Source organism: Otolemur garnettii, unplaced genomic scaffold (assembly GCF_000181295.1).
Source record: "Otolemur garnettii isolate 467f Iridium unplaced genomic scaffold, OtoGar3 scaffold00367, whole genome shotgun sequence".
Lineage (NCBI taxonomy): Eukaryota > Metazoa > Chordata > Mammalia > Primates > Galagidae > Otolemur > Otolemur garnettii.
The window spans coordinates 182,159-201,367 of record NW_003852762.1 but is presented as its reverse complement, the minus strand read 5'-3'; the positions used below and the strand labels follow the sequence as shown (position 1 = coordinate 201,367).

The window sequence follows — 19,209 nt, the reverse complement described above, 5'->3', positions numbered from 1 at the left end:
TGCTGGGGTTCTGAAACTATCTGCTAGCTGAATTTCAGAATCTCTTGGCATGTCTGGAAAGTTCTCTTTCATAATTTCATGAAGAGCCTCTGTGTTTTGTGAAGCAACTTCATCACCTTCAAGGATTCCTATAAGGCAAATATTAGTTTTCTTCAAATTGTCCGAGAGCTCTCTGAGAGAAAGATCCATTTTTGCTCTCCATTTCTTTTGATCTTTGCACTTTTGGGCTTGTTCAAAAGCTTTGTCTTCAAAGTCAAAGATCCTTTCTTCTGCTTATTCCACTCTGTTACAGAGGGATTCCGCAGTATCTTTCAGATCCTTGAGGGCTACAATTTCTTGTCTCAGTGTTTAAAAATCTTTGATCATTTTATCTTTGAAATCGTTGACTCTTGAGAAATCTTTTGAATAATTTTTTGAAATTCTAATTCCCTCCTTTCTTCCATTCTGTTAATCTTATTTGCTATCCAAATTCTGAAATCGATTTCTGACATCTCAACCATCTGTTTATTGATGGGGGCTTCAATTGCATCTGCCCCATTTTTCCTTCGGGGAGTTGATCTACTCTGGTTATTCAAGTTGCCAGAGTTTTTCCACTGATTCCACCCCATGCAGAGTTTACCCTGTTTGGAGACCTTATCAGAACCGTTCAGTCAGGGCTTCTTCTGGTTGCCCAGAGAGACAGCACGTGTCTGTCATCTTCTCCCAGTTGTTGGGCACTGAGGCAACAAGGGCCCAGCGGAATGGCAGCAGCTGCACCAGAGCATGCGTAGCTGGATCCGACCTTGTTCAGCCTGCAGGGGCCCCAGGTGGGTAGGAGACAGGCAGCAGATAGATCAGTCCTAGTTCGGCTCCACTGGGGTGATGGGGAGGCAGAGGAACTGCAGCGGTGGTGCAGGGTACTTGCGCAGCCGGATCAGTCCTAGTTCGGCCCCACCAGGGTTACCAGGGGGCAGGTGAATGACAGCAGCTGTGCGGAGCACAAGAGCAGCTGAATCAGTCCTACTTCAGCCCACTGGGGCGACATGGGGTGGGGGCAGAACAGGGGAATGACGGCAGCTGGATCAATCCTTGTTCAGGCCACTGGTGTGGCGGGGGGGGCAGGAGAACAGCAGCAGCCAGATCAGTTCTAGTTCAGCCCCACTGGGGTGACTGGGGGACAGGGCATCTGATGCTTCTAGATCAGTCCTATTCAGCCCTGCTGGAGCAACCAGCGGGGCAGGGGAACAGCAGCAGCAGCTGGATCAGTGCTAGTTCACCCCCACCAGGGCAACCATGGGGGCAGTGGAATGGGGAGCGGAGGACTCCTCTGCCACCACCCACTGGACGTGTGCAGCACTAGCTAGCTGATCTGGTCCCTCCTGGTGCAGGAGCCCGGAACAGGGATCTCCTCCACCACTGCCCACAGGATACACGTGGCTCTAGCAAACAGTTCTGGGACCACCAAGAGTGGGAGCCTGGAGCTGGGATCTCCTCTGCTGCCCATGGGGTGCTTGACTATAACAAGCAGTTCTGGGCCCCCCTGGAGTGGGGGACTCCTCCACCACTGCCTGTGGGGTGCGCATGGCTCTAGCAAGCAGTTTTGGGCCTGCCCAGAATGGAGGACTCCTCCACAGCCACCCATAGGACACACACAGTTCTAGCAAACAGTTCTGGGCCCACCCAGAGCAGGGATTCCTCTGCTGCTGCCTGTGGGGCACGCGTGGCTCTAGCAAGAAGTTCTAGGCCCACCCAGAATGGAGGGCTCCTCCGCAGCCTTCCATGGGACACACACAGCTCTAGCAAGCAGTTCTGGGCCCACCTGCAGCAACAGACTCCTCCACCAGCCCCTGCAGTGTGCGCTGGGCTCTAGAAAGCAGTTCTGGGCTGCCCAGAGTGGATCACTCCTCTGCCAGCCCCTGCAGGGCACCTGTGGTTCTAGCAAGCAGTTCTGGGCCCACCCAGAGTGGAAGATTTCTCCACCACTGCCCACAGGACACATGCAGCTCTAGCAAGCAGTTCTGGGCCTGCCCCTAGTTGGGGACTCCTCTGCCACTTCCCCAAGGAGTGCACCTGGCTCTAGCAAGCAGTTCTGAGCCTGCCCCAAGTGGGGGACTCCTACACTGCCCCCACGGGCACGTGTGGCTCTAGGAAGAAATTATGGGCCTGCCAGTAGCAGTTGGCTCCTCTGGCACCAATTGTGGCATGCACGGCTCTAGGAGCGGAAGATTCCGCCACCACCGCTGGTGGTGGATTTTGTACCTTTTGATTGTATTTTTGGGGTCACAGCTTGCCTCAGCACAGTTGTCATGGGTTCCTCAATCTACTTTCTTGACTCAGCTCCAAACCAACAGCTTACTTGCCAGACTTTTGTCCTTTAAGTCTCCTTCTGGATGGGAGCCTCTGTGGGAAGCTGGCTGCAGTCTGCCATCTTGGCTTCTCCGTTTTGTTTTATTTTCATTTTGCCTGTTTGTTTACTTATTTCTGATTGTCTGTGCATCTGTGTGCTTGAGTGTCTGGTAGCATTTTTGTCTGTTCATTTGTTCTCTTGGTTTCAATGTGTTCTGTACTTTACTAAATCCTCAGGTTGGCTATTTTCCCTTACTCCAATTTTCACATTCAATAAGAATTTGGAGGAACAGGGTATGAGGGCTGCCTGGAGCTAGCTTTCAACATAAACTCCAGCTCAAAGGCAGAGACAGCAGCCAGAAAGAATCCAACGGAGCTGAAGGAGGGGAGCTGAGCTGAGAGAAGAGATAGATAAATGCACATCTTCTCCACCTAGGCAAGTCACAACTTCAAGAAAACAAATTCTAGGTTTAGATTGAGCACAAGTGGAATATTCTCCAGCTGCCATTGAGTGCCTGAGACAGATAGGCTTCAGGTCCCTCTGCTGGCTGATGACAAAGAGTGGTCACTGAGTAGAGGAGGCATTGATTTTACTTGGACTCTGGCAGGCACAAAACCCTGACACACTCGCTTCTTGGACAGGACTGGGCCACAGAGTCTGGATTAACAGAGACTGGTGGTGGGGTTACTAGAGTTCGGTGGTGAAGGGCGAGCAAGGGGGGGAAGAGACATCAGCCTCCTTGCTCCAAATCATCTACTGAATGAGCCTTTCTGACTCCTTAGAACATCAGAGTAAGCCGCACTTGAGTGACCAGTAAATTCCCACTATCTAGTTGCTGGAGACCTTTCCAGCTAGAGAGTGGGCACCGATCAGGTCAATAGGTTTGGATCTTTTGAACTGGGCAAATTAACTGGTGGGTGAGGGAGACTCTCTAGTGCTCTCTGGATTTTCTCAGGCCTAAATTGTCTTCAGGTGAAACATTCTCCAACTGTTCTTGAGTGCCCACAACAGACAGGCTTCAGCTCCCTTTGCTGGCTGGAGACAAAGAGCAGTAACTTAGTGGAGGTGGCATTGACTCTACTTTGACTCTGGCAGACACAAATCCCTGCCACACTCACTTACTGGGCAACTGGGTCACAGCACTGAGGGGTCTCCAGTGATTGGGTGTGACAAAGGTATAAGGTGGGGAACAAGGCATCAACCTTTCTAGATTAATTTATCCTGCTGGGTAGGTCCCTCTGAACCCACAGAGCACTGAAGTGAGTCATATTCGAGCTTCCAGAAGATCCCCGCTGTATAGTTGCCAGAGACCTTTTAAATTACCCCACTTGAGACCAGTGTTGACTGGGACACTTGATTTAGATCTCTTGAACTGGGCGAATCACTTGAGAACTATCAGGCAGTATCCTGGGGATGTGGCTGTGGGAAGGTGTGGTTTTCCTTTCCCAACTGTCACCTGCGAGGAGCGGGGTGACTTAATCGCTGATATTTCTCCACAGCTGAGATTTTAACCCAGAGTAATTGATTTTCTAAACTAGAACAGAGATGAGTGGAAAGCAAGATAGAGACACGCAGGCTCCCAGGCTCTTACATGGTAGCACTATACATATCCTCAGCAAAGCCCTAGAGGAAAAGGTACAGACACCAGTCCGAGCTTTTGCCTAAAATGGCTATTAAAATACTACTCCCAGAGCCTTCCTCTTACCTGCTCACCTAGCCAAATGGAATAAATCCAGCATGGGGCAAAATCAGAAGAAAACCTCTGGTAGTACGAATAACCAGAGTAGATCAACATCCCTAAGGAAGGATGTGGAAGATGCATCCAAATATCCCACTCATTAACAAATGGTTGAAATGTCAGAAATCAAGTTCAGAATGTGGATAGTAAATAAGATTAACAGAATGGAAGAAAGGAAAGAGCTAGAACTTAAAGAAATTATTCAAAAAAAGTCTCAAGAAATTATTAAAAAGATATCTCAAGAATTCAATGATTTCAAAGATAAAATGATCAAAGATTTTGAAATATTGAGGCAAGAGTTCCTAGCCTTCAAAGATTTGAAAAATATGGTAGAATCTCTCTATAACACAATGGAACCGGCTAAAGAAAGAATCTCTGACATTGAAGACAAAGCTTTTGAACAATCCCAAGAGCACAAAGATGAAAAGAAATGGAAAAAAATGTATCTTTCTCTCAGAGAGCTGTGGGATAATTCAAAGAAAACTAATATTTGCCTTATAGGAATCCCTGAAGGCGACAAAACTGCTTCACAAAACACAGAGGCTCTTCTTCATGAAACTATGAAAGAGAACTTTCCAGACATGCCAAGACATTCTGAAATTCAGATAGCAGATAGTTTCAGAACCCCAGCACAACTCAACCTGAACAAGGCATCCCCCAGGCACATCATAATTAACTTCACTAAAGCTAAGATGAAAGAGAAAATTCTGAAAGCAGTTAGATGCAAGAAACCATAACCTACAAGGAAAATAGTATTAGAGTAACTGCAGATCTCCCTACTAAAATATGCCAAGATACAAGAGGATGATCACTGACTTTTAATTTCCTAAAACAAAATAACTTTCAACCCTGGATCCTGTATCCAGCTAAACAGAATTTCATATATGATGGAGAAATGAATTACTTCAACGACATTCACATATTGAAGAAATTCACCACAACTAAACCAGCTTTGCAGTAAATTATCAAACCTGTACTCCATAATGACCAGTGCAATCCTCCACCACAAAAGTAAACTCACCCAGAAACTTTTGATCACATTCCAACTTCCTCAATGGCAAAAGGATTAAGAATGTCTACTGGACTTTCGAACAACTCAAGGACCAATATTTCACCAGGCTTATCAATAATTTCAATCAATGTGAATGGCTTAAATTGTCCTCTAAAGAGGCACAGATTTGCTAATTGGATACAGAAACACAGACCAAACATCTTTTGTATTAAAGAATCTCATCTTACCTTAAAGGACAAATATAGACTCAGGGTGAAGGGATGCTCATCTGTATTCCAGGCTAATGAAAACTAGAAAAAAGCAGGTGTTGCAATTTTATTCACAAATACAATAGGTTTTAAACCAACAAAAGTAATCAAAGATAAAGATGGCCACTTTATATTTGTTAAGGGCCATACTCAATATGATGAGACCTCAATTATCAATATCTATGCACCCAACCAGAATGCACCTCAATTTATAAAAGAGACTCCAACTGGCATGAGCAACTTGAGCTCTCCCAGCTCCATCATAGTGGGAGATTTCAACACTCCTTTGGCAGTGTTGGACAGATCCTCCAATAAGAAGCTGAGCAAAGAAATTTTAGATTTAAATTTAACTATTCAACTTTTGAACCTAACAGACATGTACAGAACTTTTCACCCTAACAAAACTGAATACACATTTTTCTCACCAGTTGATGGAACATATTCCAAAATCGATCACATCTTAGGTCATAAACCTAACCTCAGTAAATTTAAAAGAATAGAAATTATTCCATGCATCCCTCAGACCATCATGGAATAAAAGTTGAACTCAGAAACAACAGGAATTTGCAGTCTCATACAAAAACATAGAAGCTAAATAACCTTATGCTGAATGATAGATGGGTCAGAGATGAGATTAAGAAGGAAATTACCAAATTTTTACAACAAAACAATAATGAAGACACGAGTTATCAGAACCTCTGGGATACCACAAAGGCAGTCGTAAGAGGGAAATTTATAGCATTGCAAGCCTTCCTCAAGAGAACGAAAAGAGAGGAAGTTAACAACTTAATGGGACATCTCAAGCAACTGGAAAAGGAAGAACATTCCTATCCCAAACCCAGCAGAAGAAAAGAAATAACCAAAATTAGAGAAGAATTAAATGAAATAGAAAACAAAAGGAATATAGAACAGATCAACAAATCAAAAAGTTGGTTTTTTGAAAAAAATCAACAAAATCCATAAACTTTTGGCCAACCCAACCAAAAAAAAATGAGTAAAATCTCTAATCTCATCAATCACAAATGGTAAAGATGAAATAACAACAGACCCCTTACAAATTCAAAAAATCCTTAATGAATATTACAAGAAACTTTATTCCCAGAAATATGACAGTCTAAAGGAAATTGACCAATACTTGGAAGCACACCACCTCCCAAGACTTAGCCAGAATGAAGTGGAAATGATGAACAGGCCTATATCAAGTTCTGAAATAGCATCAGCTATATAACATCTCCCCAAAAAGTAAAGCCTGGGACTAGATAGCTTCATGTCAGAATTCTACCAAACCTTTAAAGAGAAACTAGTACCTATATTATTCAACCTTTTCCAAAATATTGAAAAAGACAGAATACTACCCAACACATTCTATGAAGCAAACATCACCTTGATTCCCAAACCAGGAAAAAATCCAAGAAGAAAAGAAAATTGTAGACCACTATCTCTAAAGAATATTGATGTGAAAATATTCAACAAGATCCTAACCAACAGAATCCAGCAACACATCAAACAAATTATACACCATGACCAAGTGGGTTTTACCCCAGGATCTCAAGGCTCACTCAACATACGTAAATCTATAATTGTAATTCATCACATAAACAAATTAAAAAACAAAGATCACATGATTCTCTCAATTGATGCAGAAAAAGCTTTTGATAATATCCAGCATCCTTTCATGATCAGAACACTTAAGAAAATTGGTATAGAGGGACATTTCTCAAGTTGATAGAGGCCATCTATAGTAAACCCACAGCCAATACTATAATCAATGGAGTTAAATTGAAATCATTTCCACTCAGATCAGGAGTCAGGCAAGGCTGCCCATTGTCCCCATTGCTATTTAACATGTAATGGAAGTTCTACCTATTGCAATTTGGGAAGAAAAGGCGATTAAGGGTATCCATATAGGAACAGAAGAGATTAAACTTTAACTTTTTTCAGATGATATGATTGTATATCTGGAAAACACCAGCAATTCAACTAAAAAAATCTTAAAAGTGATCAAGGAATACAGTGGCGTATCAGGTTACAAAATCAACACTCATAAATCTCTAGCCTTTATATATACCAACAGCAACCAAGCTGAAAAAACAGTCAAGGACTCTATTCCGTTTGAAGTAGTGCCAAAGAAGATGAAATATTTGGGAGTTTACCTAACAAAGGACGTGAAAGATCTCTATAAAGAGAACTATGAAACTCTAAGGAAAGAAATAGCTGAAAATGTTAGCAAATGGAAAAACATACCATGCTCATGCCTGGGAAGAATCAACATTGTTAAAATGTCCATATTACCCAAAGCAATATATAATTTCAATGCAATCCCCATTAAAGCTCCACTGTCATACTTTAAAGATCTTGAGAAAATAATACTTCATTTTATATGGAATCAGAAAAAACCTCGAATAGCCAAGACATTACTCAGAAATAAAAACAAAGCAAGAGGAAGCACGCTACCAGACCTCAGACTATACTATAAATCGATAGTTATTAAAACAGCATGGTATTGGCACAAAAACAGAGAGGCAGATATATGGAACATAATAGAGAGCCAACAGATTAATCCAGCTACCTACCATTACCTGATCTTTGACAAGCCACCATGTAACTGGGTCATTAATTGTCCTCATATCAGAATTGAGTACATAGGATTCTTGTTTCTCCATTCTTGTGATGCTTTACTGAGAATAATGTGTTCCACTGCCATCTAGGTTAATATGAAAGATGCTAAGTCTCCATATTTTATAATGGCTGAGTAGTATTCCACAGTATACATATACCACAACTTGTTAATCCATTCCTGGTAGGTGGGCATTTAGATTGTTCCCACATTTTGGTGATTGTAAATTGAGATGCAATAAACCATCTAGTGCAAATGTCCTTATGGTAAAAGGATTTTTTTTTCTTCAAAGTCTAAATAAATTCAAATACAAACTGAAGCACAAGACTAGTCAAATTCAAATGAACACTAATTTAATGCGATGAGGGAATCACAGCTCTTCTATAGTGCACCCTGTATGGCAGGTTGCCATATCTCCATGCCCAGGCTGCTGAGTACCAGTTGATGATCCCGTTTCTCACTGCACTTCTGTGAATCCTTCTTCCCCAGCTGGGCAATACCTTGGCCTTTACATGGAGCCAGTGTATTTCTTTTTTCTTTTTTCTTTTTTCTGCTTTATTTTTATTAAGTTATATATACATAGATCATGAATACATTTATGCATATGCAGGGTACAATGTGTTGATTTTTTTATAAAATTTGGAGTGCTTATATCAAACTAATTAATATAGATTTTGCCTCATTTACTTGATTATTGTGTTAAGACATTTATGTTCTATACTTGATAGATTTGATGTGTACACTTGCAATATGCTCCATAGGTGTGGTCCCACTGGTTACCCTCCCTCTATCAAACCTCCCCTCTCCCACTAGAGAGTGGGCACTGACTGGGACAATTCTCTCTCTTCTTTAGAGAACGTTCTATTCATCTCTCTTGCCCATTGATATGAAGGATTGTTGTCTTTTTTATGTTGATTAATTTAAGTTTTCCATGGATACTAGTTATGAAGCTTTTGTCCAATTCAAAATATGTACATAACCTTTCCCATTGTGTAGATTGTCTATTTTCTTTGGTTTTTGTCTCCTTAGCTGTTCAGAAGTTTTTCAGTTTAATTAAGTCACATTTGTTTATTTTTGTTGTTTTTGCAAAAAAGTCTTCTTCATATTGTCTTTCCCCAGGTCAATATCTTCAAGTGTTTTTCTCATGCTTTGAGTATTTTTATCATTTCATACCTTACATTTAAGTATTTTATCCATCTTGAATCAATTTTTGTGAGTGGAGAAATGTGGAGGTCCAGTTTCAGTCTTTTACACATGGATACCCAGTTCTCCCAGCACCATTTATTGAGTGGAATTCTTTTCCACAGTGCATGCTTTATAGTTGCTTTGAATCCTTTTGCATCTGAGAATAAGATTGCAACCCCTCCTTTCTTCTGATTTCCATTTGCTTGAAATCCTGTTTTCTATCCCTTAATGCTGAGTCTTGATTTGTCCTCCAAGGCTGGGTGTGTCTCCAGGACACAACATATAGATGGATTGTGTTTTTTTAATCCAGTTAGCCAACCTGTGCCTCTTCAGTGGGGAATTCAATCCATTGACATGTATTGAGAGAATTATATTCATCTTATTTTGAGATAGCCTGTTTGCATAGTTTTATCCTTTGCTCCATTTTGGAAGTGAAGCTTTGGCCTTTGGCTTCTAGGTGTTTACTTTAGTGGTGGTCCATTGTGGGGTTCAGTTTTGAGAATAGGTCTATGTATTTCCTGTAGAGCTGATCTTGTTGTGATGAATTTCCTCTGTGCTTGAATATCTGTAAATTATTTGATTTCTCCATCAATCTTGAAGCTAAGTTTAGTGTGAAGCAGGATTCTGGGATGAAAATCATTTTGTTTAAGTATGTTGAAGGTGGATGACCATGTCCTTCTGGCTTGGAAAGTTTCAGTTGAAAAGTCTGCAGTCATCCTAATGGCTCTGCCCCTGTAGGTCAATTGGTGCTTACTCTTAGCTGCTGTCAGAATTTACTCCTTCATCTTGACTTTGGACAGGTTCATTACAATGTGTCTTGGGGCAGCTCTGTTGGAGTTCAGATGACTCAGGGTTCAATATCCATCTGAAGGAGTATGTCAGGATCTTTAGTAAAACTTGGAAAGTTTTCATTTATGATAGTCTCCAGTAGGGTTTCCATACCTTTGGGTTAATCTTCTTCCCCTTCTGAGATTCCTATTATCCATATCTTTGAACACTTCATGAGTCTCATAGTTCTCTAATAGCCTGCTCTGCTTCCTCTCTCTTCTTTTCTGATGCTGTAACTACCTGTGTTAACTTGAACACTTTATCTTCTAAATCTGATGTTTTTTCTTCTCCATGATCTAATCTATTTTTTATAGTTTCTACTGCATCTTTACACTCCCTGATTGTCTCCTACATTTCCTTAAGCTCATCCATGTCCTTTCTAGACTCTACATATCTCTCATCCACCTTTTGGTTCTCTTTCATTTTCTCATCTATTCCCTTTATTGTCTTAATCATCCTTACTTTAAATTCCCTTCCTGTAAGATCCATTAATTCTTTATAGAAAGAGTCTTCTGTAAAAGATGCCTTGTGATCCTCTGGAGGAGTTGCTCTATTTTGCTTTTCATGGTGCCTGAGTTTTTCTATCCTCCTTATGTGTGCTTTCTTCTTGTTCACCTCTCTGCACACCTTTTTGTTTCTCAGTTCCTCCTTTCTTCAAATTACCTTGTTTTGAAGTTTATGTGATGAAGAGACCTCTTCATGTGAGGTCATAATGAGGAGAAAGGTAAGGAGCAGCCCAGGAGAAACAGAAGGAAAAGAAAGACAGACCAAAAAAAAGTTTAAAAGAAAGGAAAAAGAAGAAAAGAAAAAAAGGAAGGGGTAGTAATAGAAGAAAAACAAAAAAGAAACTTAGAGAACAGGAGAGAAGGAGGTCAGGAAAAGAGGCTGAGAGTGACAGAAGAAATGGTATTGATCAGCACAGTGCTAAGGCCACATTTGTAACTCAAAGGTTTTGAGGGGGCTGGACTGAGAGGACCACAAAATCAGGTGGTCCTTACCAGCCTGAGCAGAGGCCGACTTTTGCTCTGCTCAAACTAGGCAGGGAAAGAAAAGTGCAAAAGCAAACATTACTAAGGAAAGTTTAAGAATGAAAATGAAATAGAAAAATTCTGCAGTTTGGTCTTGCCAATAACTATCTTCCTAGAGCCAGAAGTAGAAAGGTCTTTTAGCCCCCTTGAGCCAGAGCACTGATGTGGCCTACCTGCCAGACCATAGTTGTATCCCCCCAGCTCTCAGCAATATAAAAAGGAAAGAAAGAAAAAATAAATAAATGAGATAAGAATGGATAAAGGAAATTAAAAATACTATTGTATCTAATAGAGGATAGAAAGGGAAATGGAGTAAAGAAAGAAAGGAGAAAGACAGGAAAAGGGGAGGGGATATCTTAAGTGTTGCAGAGGTGATTAATGTGGGAGTGATGACAAAGGTAGAAGAGTCTCTGTCCGAAGAGAGAATGTACAGGAGTGGTATAAGGAGAGAGAATAAATGAGTCTAAAATACTATAAACAAAAAGTATAGGAGCACTTGCTTTTGATGAAAGTAAAAATAGAAGTTAAGAAGGTAAGGTATTTGGGGGGATCCAACCTAATGTGCATAATTCAATGATACATTTCTAAACTACTAAGAATGAGTATGAATGTTTTTAACCACAACAAATAAGTAAGCAAGGAGATGGTCATGTTAATCAGTTAGATGTAAGCATTCCACACTGTATATCAAATCAGCACATTGTGCCCCATAAATGCATTAATGTACACAATTATGATTTAATAAAGAATTTTTATAAAAGAGAAAAGAACCAACCATACAAATAAGCAAGAAACAAAATACATCAATACAAAATAACCAAAAGCTCTAATAACCAAAAATAAGTAACCTCATGAACAAATGAACGAAGGAACAAAAAAAAGAAGAAGAAGAAGAAAAGCAAAGAAAAAGAAAGAAGTTACTAACAACGAGAGAAGAAGAAAAAATAATAATAAACTAGTTATATGTACCTATATACATATAAGCACATATATATATGGTGAGAGGGTCCAACTTTAGTAGGGTGCAACATTTGTGTTGCAATATATTGTCAGGACATCAGGTGGCTCTGTAGTTTTAGGGGACAGACCACACAGCTGATAACCTCTCTCTAGATCCCAGGCATAGACCTGATCCCCAACTTAATGTCTGTGGTGATCACCTGATTATTTCCTCAGCATTCAGGTTTCACTGGGTTTGGACTCAGATCTCTCCAGACTCCTTCAGAGGCAGGTCTCACCGTGTCCCAAGAAAACACTTCCTGTGGGGTGCAGAGGTCCGATTCCAGCAGACAGAACTAAGATGGCTATGCTCCTATAGGAGGTCCATCCTCAAGACCTTCTCACAACCTTTCTATAATGGCTGCTGATCCCTTGTTGCCAGGACTTTCCCAGAATCACCATCTCTACCACTGCCAAAACTGTGGCAAATCCACTCCAACCAGTTCTTAAATCTGACTGCTACATACTGTTTGGAAGCGCCCAAGTTCTAGGCAAACTACTCAATGCTCTTCTCCCGAAAACAGAAAATTGCAACAAGGCTTCCTCATCACTCAGACCTTTGTGGCTCCCAGGGTGGCTCTCTGCAGCACCTGCCGCCCATGGCTCCTGCCAGGAGCTCGCACAACAGTTGGCTAATTTGTCAGACCTGGGCCCTCAGTTCACACACAGCAACAAGCCCGCCACTGCCTCACAGCACACTCTGAGCCACAACTCCAGGTAAAATTTTCTCACCAAATGCAGCCTAAATTTCTCCCATTTTTCAAGATTTAACTCTTAAAGTGAGTCTTAGAGTGAGTACCTGAGTGGTGACTGAGAAGCAATAACTTATTATATTTTAATATATTTCATTTCTTGCATCATCAAACAACTGCATGACATAGCTATAATGATCATCATTTTTCTAATAGAAAACTGAGGCTTAGAAACAAACATTGGCAAGTAGGTGAGGGATTCCAAGGCCCCTGACCCCCCTCAATGTGTTCCATACCTCAAAATGGTTTCCTATATTTTCTGACCAAACTTTCATACTTTCAAAATTTCTAACTTTTTGCTAGACTTAATTAAATTAGTAAGAAACTTAGAGAAAGCAATATCAATAAAATAATTCAGTGTATCAGGGTAAATGATAACCACTTTCTCCTTTCAAATATTTTTGCCTTTTCATAAAAGGATGCAATGAGTTAGGTGAGCAAACCACAACCATGAATTTTCCCTAAGTTCCTACATTTACAGCTGTTGCCATTTTCTGTGCCTCTTTCCTCTTTCCATTTCAGAACTCATTTATGTATGAAGACTTTCCTGAAATTGAGACTATAACACATGAGATGCAGAGGAGAAGGTAAAACAGGATCACAGAAGAGTATACTCCAGTGATCATCCCCCTGCAAGGACATCAAATTGAGCAACTATCCAGGAAAGGAAACATTCCCAATACCTAAAGAAACCAAGTAAGAGATCACAGTAACTGTTTTTAGCATAAAACGGGTAAAGAGGGAGAAGGGAGGGGGGAATGGGTGGAGGGAGGGGGTTTGGAGGGATTACTTCTGAGGTTTACCTTATAGGGGTACAGGTGAATCTTTCTAAGAGTAGAATGTGAACGTTTTAAAGCAATAACTGAGAAAATGACATGAAGGCTGTGTTGACCAGTTGATGGAAGTATTTCAGATTGCATGTGAAAACCCCACACTGTACCCCAGAAGTGCATTAATGTACATAGTTACCATTCAATTAAAAAAAAAAAAACGGGTAAAGATGCATTGAAGTGGGCAGGAAGAACAGTCTCACATTGCCTACACTCTCCCTTTAGCAATCCCATGAAGTGCAACATAGAGAATCTGTTGTCTTAAGAGAGGCAGAAGGGAGTATATATGAGATTTTGCCTGGGAACCCAGTACCAGCCCCACCCCATCACAGTAAAACACAGCACCAAACAGAACTCCATAGCCTCTGACTCCAGGACAGTGGCCATGGACACTTAGACCCATCTCAAACCAAAAAGGAAACTACTGAAGAAAGATGGTGACAAACAAGGCCAGACAGTGAAGACTAGAATAAATACATAATTCTTCAATGACCAGATATCTATGTGCATCCATAAGTATTAAGAGCATTCATAAAAATACAACCTCACCAAATGGAATAAATAAGGCACAAGTGGCCAAACCTGGGGGAGGAGAAAGGGGATGAATAAACTCTCAAACAGATAATTCAAAGTACCTGTTTTGAAAGCACAAATAGCAAAGAGATTCAAATAATAATAATAAATACAGAAATCCTGGTTCTGAAAAATACAATAGACAAGTTGAAAAAATGTATGTGTATTTGAGGATCTGAAATGGAAAAACATACAATACTCATGGCTAGGAAGAATCAACATTGTTAAAATTTCCATATTACCCAAAGCAGTTTACAAATTTAATGCAATCCCTATCAAAGCACCACTGTCATACTTTAAATATCTGGAAAAATTAGTACTTTGTTTTATATGGAAACAGACAAAACCGCAAATAACCAAGACATTACTCAGAAATAAAAACAAATCAAGAGGAATCATGCTACCAGACTTCAAACTATACTATAAATCTATAGTGATCAAAAGAGCTTTGTACTGGCACAAAGATAGAGATGTAGATGTACGGAACAGAATTGAGAACCAAGAGATGAAACCAGACAATTATCATCATTCGATCTTTGATAAGCCTATCAAAAATATAAATTGGGGAAAAGATTCCCTATTTAACAAATGGTGCCAGGTGAACTGGCTGGCAAATTGTAGAACACTGAACTGGATCCACACCTTTCACCATTAACAAAAATTGACTCTTACTGGATAAAAGATTTAAACTTAAGACATGAAACTATAAAGATTCTTGGAAAGAGTGCAGGAGAAACACTTGAAGAAATTGGCCTGGGAGAATACTTCATGTATGATGACCCCCTACCTCCCAGGCAATTGAAGCAACACCAAAAATACATTACTGAGATCTGAACAAATTGAAAAGCTTCTGCACAGCCAAGAACACAGTAAGTAAAGCAAGCAGACTGCCCTCAGAATGGGAGAGGATATTTGCAATTTATGCCTCTGATCCACAGAGAACTCAAACTTATTAATAAGAAAATAACAAGTAATGCCATTTCATTGTGGGCAAGGGACTTGAACAAAAGTTTCTCTGAATAAGACAGGCACATAACCTACAGACACATGAAAAAAAGCTCATCATCTTTAATCATCAGAGAAATGCAAATCAAAATCACTTTGAGATATCATCTAACTCCAGTAAGATTGGATCACATAACAAAATCCCAAAACTATAGATGTTGGCATGGATATGGAGAAAAGGGAACACTTCTGCACTGCTGGCAGGAGTGTAAGCTAATATATCCCTTTTGGAACAAAGTATGGAAAATACTCAGGGATCTAAAAGTATACCTTCCATTTGATCCTGTAATTCCTCTACTAGGTGTATACCCAAAAGACCAAAAATCACATTATAACAAAGATATTTGTACCAAATTTTTCATTGCAGCTCATTTCATAATAGCCAAGTCATGGAAGAAGCCCAAGTGCTCATTGACCCTTGAATGGATTAATAAATTGTGGTATATGTATACCATGGAATATTATGGAGCCTTAAAAAAGATGAAGACTTTACCTCTTTTACATTTACATGGATGGAGCTGGAACATATCCTACTTAGTAAAGTATCTCAAGAATGGAAGAAAAAAATATCCAATGTACTCAGTACTATTATGAAAACAACATACAATCACTCATACTTTCACATGAAGAATAGATCACAACTATGGCCTAAGATGAAGGAGGGAGGAGGGGGATAGGAGGGGAAGGGGCAGTCAGATCAAGGGAGGGTGAATAGTGGGATCACACCTATGGTGCATAATGCAAGGGTATATGTTGGATCTATTAGTATAGAATATAAATGTCTTAACACAATAATTAAGTAAACAAAATGAGGTATATATTAACCAGTATGATGTAAGTGTTCCTAATTCTATGTGAAATCAGCACATTGTACCCCATAATTGCATTAATGTATACACAATCTATGTGTTTATTATTTAATAATTAAAAAAATACTTATCACACTTGCTATAGCTTTTCTCTGATATACTATTTTGGGAACATTGGTAAATTTAGAGATAATTATAGCTAATCCATAACATAATTAAAGAATTTTACAATTTAGAAAACATTTCTCCTTTTATTTTCTTATTTTATTCTTACATAATTCTGTATAATGAGAAAAGGGGCATAATTATTCCCATTTAAAGATGAGAAAACCAAATCTAAGCATAATCAAGTAATTCCTACAGTCACACACACACACAAAAATTTTTTTTTGAAGTTTTTGGCCAGGGCTGGGTTTGAACCCGCCACCTCTGGCATATGGGGCCAGTACCCTACTCTTTTGAGCCACAGATGCCGCCCCAAATTTTACATATGTATTTAATATCGGACCAACTATGACTTCTTATTCTTCAGGGTAGTTTTTTAACAAAATAAACTATGTTTAAAACAAAATCAAAAATTTTTGCTGACCTATTTTTAAAGATCCTTACTAAATGCATTCATAAAATAAACATCCTAAGGAAATTCTTTTGCTAGTGTATATTATAAAATCTGATGTATATTGGGTTTATCTTTGACTATCTTTAATGATAAACTTTCCTCCATATTATTCTTACATTTCAAGATATATTTATATTTTATAGTGAACTTAGTCCACTTATACCTACTTTGTGCTACAAATAAATACTGAAATGTTTACCTTAAAATGTTTAAAACAAAATAAACATAACCAATAAATAAATTTGTTTTAAAAACTTACATAGCATATGGATTCATTACACAGATGGTTTCTGAACATTGACATTCTTTTGGGTCATCATATGATATTCCAAAACTACGTGCCAGCATCTGGGTCACAATAATTGAAAATGCCTCCAGAGTTATCTCCTTGGAATACTACAATAACAACAAAGAAAATTCTGAGTAAAGAAAATTCATTTAAGGGTGGCAAAAAATATTTTTCTAATTATGAATATTCTTATTATTTTATCAAAGTCTTAATATACTTCCTTGAACAAGTAAGAAGCTGAACCACTTCTTATTACATTTTACTGAAATAACAGGCACACTGAGTCTATGCCAACCTTTGCCATAATTTAACAATTGAATACCTAACAAGTTTTAGGTAGCTGTTTTTAGGAAGAAAATTTACATTAGACTTTTAGCTATATGGATCCTAATCTTTGATTCACCCAATTTCTTAAACAGCTTGATATTCATTTCAAATAGTTCATATGACCTCCTACCAGCCCATGAAGTGGCTACATAACCAAATAACCCAATTTAAGTTATGCTATCTGCTGCCTGCTGGGACATTCATTGATGTAATAACTGGTATCAAAAGAAACCACAGAAAACAGATCCTCTATAACATTCCTGTATTAGGCTACTCATGTATTTAATAAGTACACAAATAATTCCCTTGCCACAGAGAAATGAATACTGGCAATTCATGATATGCAATGACATCATGATTTCTCAAAGCTGTTGTAAAATAAGGTTCAGGAAGAGGCCAAATATTCAGAAATATCAAGACATATAATTGCTATGGTGACGATACAAGTAATAAATATTTTTTTATTTTTTTTATTAGATCATAGCTGTGTACATTGATACTGTCATGGGGTACAGTGTGCTATTTTTATATACAATTTGAAATATTCTCATCAAACTAGTTAACATAGCCTTCATGTCACTTCCTTAGTTATTGTGTTAAGACATTTATATTCTTCATTTAGAAAGATTCACATGTACCCTTATATGAACCATAGGCTTGATACCACCAATCATCCTCCCTCTACCCATCCTCCCCCCTCCCTTTCCCTCCTTCTCCCTTTTCTCCATATACTTGGGCTATAATTGGATTATAGCTTTCATATGTAGGGCTGAGTACATTGGGTATTTTTCTTCCATTCTTTAAATACTTTGCTAAGAAGAATATTTTCCAGCTCCATCCATGTAAACATAAAGAAAGAAAAGTCTCCATCCTTCTTTAGGGCTGCATAGTATTCCATGTTGTGTATATATACTACAGTTTATTGAGCCATTCGTGCATTGATGGGCACTTGGGCTTCTTCCATGACATAGCAATTATGAATTGGGCTGCAGTAAACATTCTGGTACAAATAACTTTAATGTAGTGTGATTTTTGGTTTTCTGGATATATACCTAGTAAAGGAATTATAGGATCAAATGGCAGGTCTATTTTTAGTTCTCTAAGTGTTCTCCAGATGTCTTTCCAAAAGAAACATATTAGTGTGCAATTCCACCAACAGTGTAGAAGTGTTCCCTTTCCTCCACAACCACACCAGCATCTGTGATATTGTGATATGGGCTAATCTTACTGGTGTTAGATGATATCTCAAAGTAGTTTCAATTTGCATCTCTCTGATGACTAAGAATGATGAGCATTTTTTCATATATCTGTAGGCCATGCACCTGTCTTCTTCAGAGAAGTTTCTCTTCAAATCCCTTGCCCACCCTGAGATGGGATCAGTTGTTCTTTTCTTGCTAATACACTTGAGTTCTCTGTGGATTCTGGTTATTAAATCTTTGTCAGAGACATAACCTGCAAATATCTTATCCCATTCTGAGGGCTGTCTTCTTGCTTTACTTACCGTGTTCTTGGATGTGCAGAAGCTTTTTAGTTTGATCAGGTCCCAGTAGTGTATTTTTGATGTTGCTTCAATTACCCAGGGGGTCCTCCTCATAAAATTTTCACTCAGGCCTATTTCTTCAAAACTGTTCCCTATACTTTCTTGTAGTTTTTTTTATAATTTCATGTCTTAAATTTAAATCTTTAACCCAGTAAGAGTCTATCTTACTTAGAGGTGAAAGGTGTGGATCCAATTTCAGTCTTCTGCAGGTCGCCAGCCAGTTTTCTCAGCACCATTTATTAAATAGGGAATCTTTTCCCCAGCCAATGTTTTTAATTGGCTTGTCAAAGATCATATAACGACAAGGAGCTGGGCTCATCTCTTGGTTCTCTGTTCTGTTCCATACATCTACCTCTCTGTTTTTGTGCCAGTACAATGCTGTTTTGATCACTATCGATTTGTACTATATTCTGAGGTCTGGTAGCATGATTCCTCCTGCTTTGTTTTTATTTCTGAGTAATGTCTTGGTTATTTGAGTTTTTTT

The 19,209-nt window shown here is 39.1% G+C and overlaps 1 protein-coding gene across 1 annotated transcript in view; it reads right to left on the bottom strand.

Moving 5' to 3' along the window:
* Positions 1 to 19,209, bottom strand: part of LOC100946492 (disintegrin and metalloproteinase domain-containing protein 32-like) — a gene marked incomplete at its 3' end in the record, with an annotated part of 182,841 nt that overhangs the window by 19,898 nt on the left and 143,734 nt on the right. The window contains exon 9 of the mRNA XM_012813948.1: positions 16,829 to 16,965. Coding sequence (XP_012669402.1) covers positions 16,829 to 16,965 — 137 coding nt within the window. The remainder of the gene's footprint in view (positions 1 to 16,828; positions 16,966 to 19,209) is intronic.